The 8,874-nt window shown below is 47.1% G+C and overlaps 1 protein-coding gene across 3 annotated transcripts in view; it reads right to left on the reverse strand.

Moving 5' to 3' along the window:
- LOC137305543 (transcription intermediary factor 1-beta-like) overlaps positions 1–7,627 on the reverse strand; it is a 78,812-nt gene extending 71,185 nt beyond the window's left edge. For all 3 annotated transcript variants that reach the window (XM_067974404.1, XM_067974403.1, XM_067974402.1), the window contains exon 1: positions 7,213–7,627. In XM_067974404.1, the coding sequence (XP_067830505.1) occupies positions 7,213–7,495 (283 nt within the window). In that variant the 5' untranslated portion in view covers positions 7,496–7,627. The remainder of the gene's footprint in view (positions 1–7,212) is intronic.
- Between the last annotated feature and the right edge of the window lie 1,247 nt (positions 7,628–8,874).

Raw genomic sequence — 8,874 nt, forward strand, 5'->3', positions numbered from 1 at the left:
GTGAATAAGGCAGATGAGCTAAGGGCACAGATATGACATGTGGAAGTACGATATCTTAGCTATTACAGAAACATGGCTGAAACAGGAGCAGGAATGACAGCTCAACGCTCCTGGTTACAGGGTTTGCAGACGAGATAGAGAGGGGGATAAAAAAGGATGGCAACATTGGTTAAAGAAACAATTACGGCCGTGAGGAGGCATGATATGTTAGGAGGATCATTAAATGAGGCCATATGGGATGAGCTAAAGAACAAAAAAAGGACAGTCACACTGCTGAGAGTGTACTAGACTCCCAATCAGTCTGAGGGGGATAGAAGAGCAAATATGTAGGCAAATTTCTGAGAAGTGCAAAAACAATAGGGCAATAATAGTAAGGGATTTCAACTACCCTAATATTTACTGGGATACAATCAGTGCAAAAGGTATAGAGGGCGCAGAATTCTTAAACCGCATTCAGGAGAACTTTTTTAGCCAGTACATGGCAAGTCCAACAAGGTGGTGGGGGGGGGCGTGCAGATCTGGGTTTAGTTTTAAGAGAATGAAGCTGGGCAGGTGGAAGGAGTATCAGTGGGAGAGTAAGTATTTTGGTGGCAGTGATCATAATTCAGTTAGATTTAGTATAGTTATGGAAAAGGACAAAGATAGAACAGGAGTAAAAGTTCTAAATTGGGGAAAGGCCAATTTTACTAAGCTGAGAAGTGATTTAGCAAAAATGGACTGGAAACAGCTACTAGAAGGTAAATCAGTGTCAGAGTAGTGGGAGTCACTAAAGGGGGAGATTCAAGGGGTTCAGAGTAAACATGTTCCCACAAAGAAAAAGGGTGGGACTGCCAAATCTAGAGCCCCCGGGTGACATGGAGCATACAGGGTAAGATAAGGCAAAAAAGAGAAGCTTATGTCAGACACCAAGAGCTCAATACTGCAGAAAGCCTAGAGGAGTCTAGAAAGTGTAGGGGTGAAATTAAAAGGGAAATTAGGAAAGCAAAGAGAGGGCATGAAAAAATACTGGCAAGTAAAATTAAAGAAAATCCAAAAATGATTTATAAATACATAAAGAAAGAGTAGGGCCTATTCGAGACCAAAAAGGTAACCTGTGGAGGTGGAAAATGTGGGTATGGTTCTTAATGAATACTTTGTGTCTGTTTTCACATAAGAGAGGGACGATGCAGAGATTGTAGTTAAGGAGGAGGAGTGTGAAATAGTGGATGGGATAAACATAGTGAGAGAGGAAGTATTAACGGTTGAGCATCTTTGAAAGTAAATAAATCACCAGGCCCGGATGAAATGTATCCCAGGCTGTTAAGAGAAACAAGGGAGGAAATAGCAGAGGCTCTGACCATCATTTTGCAATCCTCCCTGGCTACAGGCTTGGTGCCAGAGGATCGGAAGACTGCTAACATTGTATCATTGTTTAAAAAGAGAGAAAGAGATAGACTGAGTAATTATAAGCCAGTCAGTCTAACCTCGGTGGTGGGAAAATTATTGGAATCGATTCTGAGGGACAGCATAAATCGTCATTTAGAAAGGCATAGGTTAATCAAGGACAGTCAGCATGGATTCAATCCAGAGAAGTGTGAGGTAATGCATTTAGGAAGGGCAAACAAGGCAAGGGAGTACACAATAAATGGGAGGATACCGGTGTAGAGGAACAAAGGCACCTTGGAGTGCGTGTCCACAGGTCCCTGAAGGTAGCATTACAGGTAGAATAGATGGTTAAAAAGGCATACGGGATACTTTTTTTCTATGCCTCAGCTAATAAATGAAAGAGCAGGGAGGTTAGGCTAGAACTGTATAAAACATTGGTTAGGCCACAGCTTGAGTACTGCATACAGTTCTGATCACATTACAGGAAGGATGTAATTGCACTAGAGAAGGTATAGAGGAGATTTACGAGGATGTTGCCAGGGCTGGAGAATTTTAGCTATGAGAAAAGACTGGATAGGCTGGGGTTATTTTCGTAGGAACAAAGGAGCCTGAGGGGAGTTTTAATTGAGGTATATAAAATTATGACTGGACTAGATAGAGTGGATAGGGAGTACCTATTTCCCTTAGCAGAGAGGTCAATAACCAGGGGACACAGATTTAAAGTAATTGGTAGAAGGATTAGATGGGAGCTGAGGAGAAATTTTTTCACCCAGAGGGTGATGGGGGTCTGGAACTCACTGCCTGAAAGGGTGGTAGAGGCAGAAACTCTCAACTCATTTTAAAAAGTACTTGGATGTACACTTGAAGTGCCGTAACCTACAAGGCAACGGACCAAGTGCTGGAAAGTAGGATTAAGCTGGATAGCTCTTTTTCGGCTGGCACGGACAAAATGGGCCGAATGGCCTCTTTCTGCGCCGTAACCTTCTGATTTCTGGTTACACCCATTTAGCATTGTTCCTATAGTTTAATGCCAATTATTAATGCAATGGCTATAAATCTGCAGTTAATCAAATGCAGTAAAGTAACTTCCACGCATATTCATTTCAATCTTCACACTTAATGCACCCTCACTCATTTCCCCAAACATTGGACAAATTGTTTTTCTCCCTTCCACTAAACAATACATTCGGTATTACATGATGAAGTTCTAATGTGATGCAGCAGTATGGCCTCTGAATCGCCATAAGCAATGCCACAGATCTATTGGTATGTAAATTAATTATGTGCAGTGAGCATCACATGATTTGCCTGTGCTAACCACATGAACATTACTTCTCCCACAGTGACTGTCTTATTACAAGGCTATCAACATTTGTGGGCTCTGCTAGAAGTTTGGAAGACACATTACTGTCAACTGTTTCTACAAAGTCTTGAAAACAGCAACAGCAAAACAATTCTTCTGATTTTTAAAGCTTTGTTCAATAAAATATTACGTTCAGAATTAGTTTATAAATTAAGCCTCAATACTTTGGTATTGTGGAACTCCTGAGATGGTGCTACTTAAAATGTATTACAGTACATTCACTTTTATGTTTATCTGACCATCCATTCATCCAACACTGTACATTTCTAGTAATGACTGGGTTATTGGGACCATGGCTCCTGGTAACCTTGCATTTGATGCTGTTGCCTGGCAGCACTTCTCACCGTTAACACTGTTCCCGTCATCCAGTGATCCTATTTCACATCATCAGCATCAGTTGTTCCCAGAACAACTCCACATCAAGCCTCCTGCTCCAAAACTGATTATGCCCACATCCAACTCAAAGGCTAGCTTCAACCTCAGCCTAGGTCTTAACCTAGACACTCTCCCTGCACCCACTATGCTCACAGCCAACCCAATCACACCTCTAGCCAGAAGATCAAGTTAGTTAAAATGAAGTGTTGTTAAATATAATCCTCCAACTCCTAAGCTCTCTGTCACATAGTTAGCAGCATTAGGAGGATGGTTACACCCAAATATATTAAACATTACAAATAATACTGCATTAAGACACATGAAAATATTTATTGCTTCATTAAGAAAATGAAGCCATTAACACAAAAATATTGTAATGAAATATTCATTTAAACCGAGCTGTTTTTAAACACAGTCACATTCCCGAGACATCCATCAAAGGGTTTGCAGCTTTAGCAAGATGGATAATAAGCTAAATATTAATTTCAAGATTCTTTAAAATAACCAATTTGTATCAAATAATAAAGAAATATCACCATTAAAAATCTTAGTCACTCCCCTAATACAGAACAACTTGCATTTTTATAGCACCTTGAACACAGTAAAAACATCCCAAGGCGTTTCACAGCAGCAATTTAGTATACCACCATAGCATAAGATATCAGCCTATATGTACAAGTACACATGGTGAACTGAGTTCAAGCTCGATGTCTGCAGTCTGACTATGGTGGATGATGCTATAGCTCATTCCGAGAACAGATTCATTGGCTTCTGATCTAGTATCACTCTCGTGTCCCCTGGACTCCAGTGCAGATCTCCTATTCTTCTCTCCGGGTCCCGATCTCACATCACTGATTATGTCTGTGTGCAGATCAGTGGGATCAGCAAGGCTGCAACCCAGCAGCAGCAGGTAGGCTCTAATAGGAGAGAGAAGTAGGCCAATGCTAGAGTCCAAGAAAGCTGAATCAGGCCAGTCATAGGTATCAAGTTTAAATGTTTATAACCAGCATTGTTTCCAAACTAAAATTAGCTATACCATGGATTTCATTATATTGCCACCTTTTACTTGGATCACCAAGAGTAATGTTAGAATGAGGCTAGACTATATTCAATGGTTAAACGTGTTGGCTTATTTAACGTTATGCTGCCAATATACTGTACAAGACATTGTACTTAAGCCAGTAGACCTTAATGTTTCAAGATATACTTCCTGTGATACTCAAATTCCTCCCACCACTCCACCATCAGTAAAAGACCTGGAACACAGCAGTACTTCATCCATCATTTCACACTTCCTAATCTCTCTCTCCTGGTTCAGCATCCATTCCCCTATGAAGCCTGTGGGGACTTTTATTCTACATTACAGACACCATATAACTTCAAGTTGTTGGTGCAGTACGCAACTCTAGATGCTCTCCCTAAGCACAGTCCAACTTTAGGAGAAAATTCGTTACTGTATTGATCATTTTCGCAGTTCAAGTGGATCTAATAACAACTTTTCACTTTATTGAAATTCCAGCTGTTAGTGTCTGAGTTGAACATCTATCTACCCACTAGTCTCACAGAAGTAGCTGGTGTTAACAATCACCCGTGATGCACCAGTTACCGATAGCTCTGTACAATCAATCTCACTGTATACAAACAGGGCACAATGGGGCATGAAGTTGTCACATTAGATCCATTTGAACTACAAAAAGGATAAGCACAATTATATAAATCTTCTCCTAAACTTGGATTATGCCTGGAGAAGCTATGTTAACACTACAAAACTTGCATTTATGTAGTGCAAGCACTGAATGAAAGCACAGTAGGAGCTGGAGCTCCCTCAGCCCTCCCTGCAATGTCCCACAAGCCTACATTGTTCCCAGTTGCATGTTCTCCCCTCCCCCCAAGTACTTCTCAGTGCACTTAAAGGGTGGAATTTATGTCAGCACTTGGGACCACAGCAGCTTTCTGTGGAACAACAATATCAGCTGATTCTGCCCGCTCGGCAGTCCTGTGTGCTTTTGCTGCTTTCCTCAGCGGCACAGTTTAATATTGGGATATCTCGATCAAAACTGGACGGTTGAGCAGTATGTACTGTTCAAACACTCTGCGTAGCAATACATATTTATCCCACAGTTTACCCAGAAGTGCGGTCAGTCCTTACCCCTCTAGGCAGTGTGGATGCAGGTGGGATTCACACTCAGCAAAACTGGAACACTTTCTTTTGCCCAACACATAAATTCCAGAGTAGTGAGATACATCCAGCATCGCTGTGCAAAATACTTTTTCATATTTCATGCGGGATTAAAATCACAACTAGCAAAAAAATTGTGGAAAAAAAGTTCTCGCATCCAATCAGGAATCTGCACAATGCAATTTAATATATAGCTGTTATGTATGAAGTTTAACACCAATCATTTATCCAGTGTATGGTATAATAGGGAGGGCTGGGTTTATATCCCACGCGCTGCTTACTGTAACTTATAGCAGACTCAGGGTCTTATCAGGTTACTCGTTCCAGACATAACGTGCATGCAGCAGGCTGCTCATATTCACTCCACACTTCACCCAGTAATGGGCACCAATCTCACGACCAAACCGTCATTTCCAAGCACATGCATTGCAAGAAAATCACCCCAACCGCAATTCCCCTAACATATAACCAATCACCCTGCCTCTCCTCACTTAAGTACCAACTCCCTTCTCACTTCCAAGTGTCTTCTTCCACTCCTGAACCGTGCCACTTTATTCCCAAAGCGACATTTCTCTCCTTTGCCTACAGACTCCTCCAAATCTCAGATTTCTCCCTTACTGCACAGTCTCTGGCCCCTTCACTCCTAATGTCAGGGTTGGCCATCACCCTCACTACCTGTCCCTGTCCTTCAATCTAACCTCCTGACAGCACTTTGACCTCACTGCTGGGCCTCTGGCCAATACCTCTGTCACTCATAATCACCCTCCTCCCCCAGAATGCTTTTCCCACAGAATCCCCTCGATTGCCCAAATCCTTACCACCACCATCCCAGATCCCCTGGACTCCTCACTCCCAGCCCCCCAGAATCCCCTCACTCCTTGCCCTAAGACCCCCACTCTCACCACCCCCAGAATCCTTTCTCACCCAGCCTCACAGAACCTCATTCCCAGCTCTAGAACCTCTCACTCCCCAAAATCCCCTCATTCCTACTCCAGGAACCCTTTTTCACACACCCCACAATCCCCTCACTCCAATACCCCAAGAATCCACTCATTCCTACTCCCAGATCCCTCACCCCCCACAATCCCACTCCCAGACACTTCCCTCCCCACACTCCCAATTCACAGATTCCCCTTCACTTCCCCGTCCACAGATTCCCCTTCACTTCCCCGTCCACAGATTCCCCTTCACTTCCCCGTCCACAGATTCCCCTTCACTTCCCCGTCCACAGACTCCCCCCCACTCCCCCAGTCCACAGATTCCCCCTCACTCCCCCAGATTCCCCCTCACTCCCCCGTCCACAGATTCCCCCCCATTCCCCCAGTCCAGACTCCCCCAGTCCACAAATTCCCCCTCACTTCCCCGTCCACAGATTCCCCTTCACTTCCCCGTCCACAGATTCCCCTTCACTTCCCCGTCCACAGATTCCCCTTCACTTCCCCGTCCACAGATTCCCCTTCACTTCCCCGCCCACAGATTCCCCTTCACTTCCCCGCCCACAGACTCCCCCCCAGTCCACAGACTCCCCCCCACTCCCCCAGTCCACAAATTCCCCCTCACTCCCCCGTCCACAGATTCCCCCCCACTCCACAGACTCCCCCAGTCCACAAATTCCCCCTCACTCCCCCAGATTCCCCCTCACTCCCCCGTCCACAGACTCCCCCCCACTCCACAAATTCCCCCTCACTCCCCCAGATTCCCCCTCACTCCCCCAGATTCCCCCTCACTCCCCCAGATTCCCCCTCACTCCCCCGTCCACAGACTCCCCCCCCCCCCCCCCAGTCCACAGATTCCCCCTCACTCCCCCAGATTCCCCCTCACTTCCCCGTCCACAGATTCCTCCTCACTTCCCCCATTCCCAGATCCCCTCTCATTCCCTTCACTCCCACACCCCGCCCCTCCTCCTCCTCACTCACAGCCCGGGCCTTACCTTCACTAAGCGGGCTGAAGTTGGCGTTGGCGCCGCCGTGCAAGCAGCCCTTGCACATCGAGTGCAGGCAGGGCAGCAGCCGCGGCTCCCGCTCCCGCAGCGACTCCCGGCAGACGGCGCACCGCTCCAGCTGGTTCACCTCGAGCAGCGTCACTGCGTCAGGCGGCACCTCGACGGCAGCCCCGGGCCCCGGCAGCCCATCCGCCAGCCTCCCGAGGCCCGCCTCCCCGTCCCGACAGCCCTGCGCCGCCGTCGTGGTCGCTCCTCCTGCGGCTGCCTCCATCTCACGGCCTTTCCTTCGCTGCTCCCCCCGCCGCTTCTCTCCGACGGCCGCTCAGCAGCGCTCCAGCCCATTGTATTCGGCTGCCATTACAACCGCTTCAGCGCGTCCTCCGAGCTATCGCGAGAGCGGCGACGACGACGGCCGCGCGCGGGCGAGCTCGAGGGGCGCGTAACGTCACAGGCCACGCTGACGTCACCGTCGGTGCTGACGTCGCGGCCCCCGCATGACGTCACCGTCAGGCTGACGTCGCGGCCCCCGCATGACGTCACCGTCAGGCTGACGTCACGGCCCACGCACACACACACTCGTCCTCATTGCTCAGCGTGGGGAAACACCTCCCCCACCCCACCCCCTCCTCCTCCCCCACCCCACCCCCACCCCCTCCTCCCCCACCCCACCCCCACCCCCTCCTCCCCCACCCCACCCCCACCCCCTCCTCCCCCAATCCACCAAAAAAAATCAATAGAAAAAGGCAAAATGCTGCAGGTGGGATGGTAAGAAATGGGAGTCGGCCCCTCGAGCCGTTCAATAAGATCGTCACGGCTGATCTTCGACCTCAACTCCACTTTCCCGCCCGCTCCCCATATCTCTTGATTCCCTTGGCGTCCGAAAATCTATCGATCTCAGTCTTGAATATGCTCAACGGCAGAGCCCCCGATCCCCTCTGGGGTAGGGAATTCCAAAGATTCGCCATCTTCGAAGTGAAGAAATTTTTCCTCGTTTTGGTCCTAAATATGCTCAACGACAGAGCCTCCGATCCCCTCTGGGGTAGGGAATTCCAAAGATTCGCCATCTTCGAAGTGAAGAAATGTTTCCTCATTTTGGTCCTAGATATACTCAACGGCAGAGCCTCCATCGCCCTCTGCGGTAGGGAATTCCAAATATTCACAACCCTCTGAGTGAAGAAATTTTTCCTCATTTCGGTCCTAAATGGCTGACCCCTAATTCTAAACTCTCCAGCCAGGGGAAACAGCCTCTCAACATCTACCCTGTCAAGCCCTCTAAGAATTTTATAGGTTTCAATGAGGTCACCTCTCATTCTTCTAAACTCCAGAGAACATGGGCCCATTTTACTCAATCTCTCCTCATAGGACAACCCTCTCATCCCAGGAATCGATCTAGTGAACCTTCGTTGCACCCCCTCTAAGGAAAGTATATCCTTCCTTAGCTAAGGAGACCAAAACAGTATTCCAGGTGTGGTTTTACCAGAGCCTTATATAATTGCAGATAGACCTCTTTACTCTTATACTCCAACCCCCCCCCCCCCTTGCAATAAAGGATAACGTACGATTTGCCTTTCTAATTGCTTGCTGTACCTGCATGTTAACTTTCCGTGATTTGTGTACAAGGACACCCCAATCCCTCTGAATACCAACATT

Source organism: Heptranchias perlo, chromosome 40 (assembly GCF_035084215.1).
Source record: "Heptranchias perlo isolate sHepPer1 chromosome 40, sHepPer1.hap1, whole genome shotgun sequence".
Taxonomy (NCBI): domain Eukaryota; kingdom Metazoa; phylum Chordata; class Chondrichthyes; order Hexanchiformes; family Hexanchidae; genus Heptranchias; species Heptranchias perlo.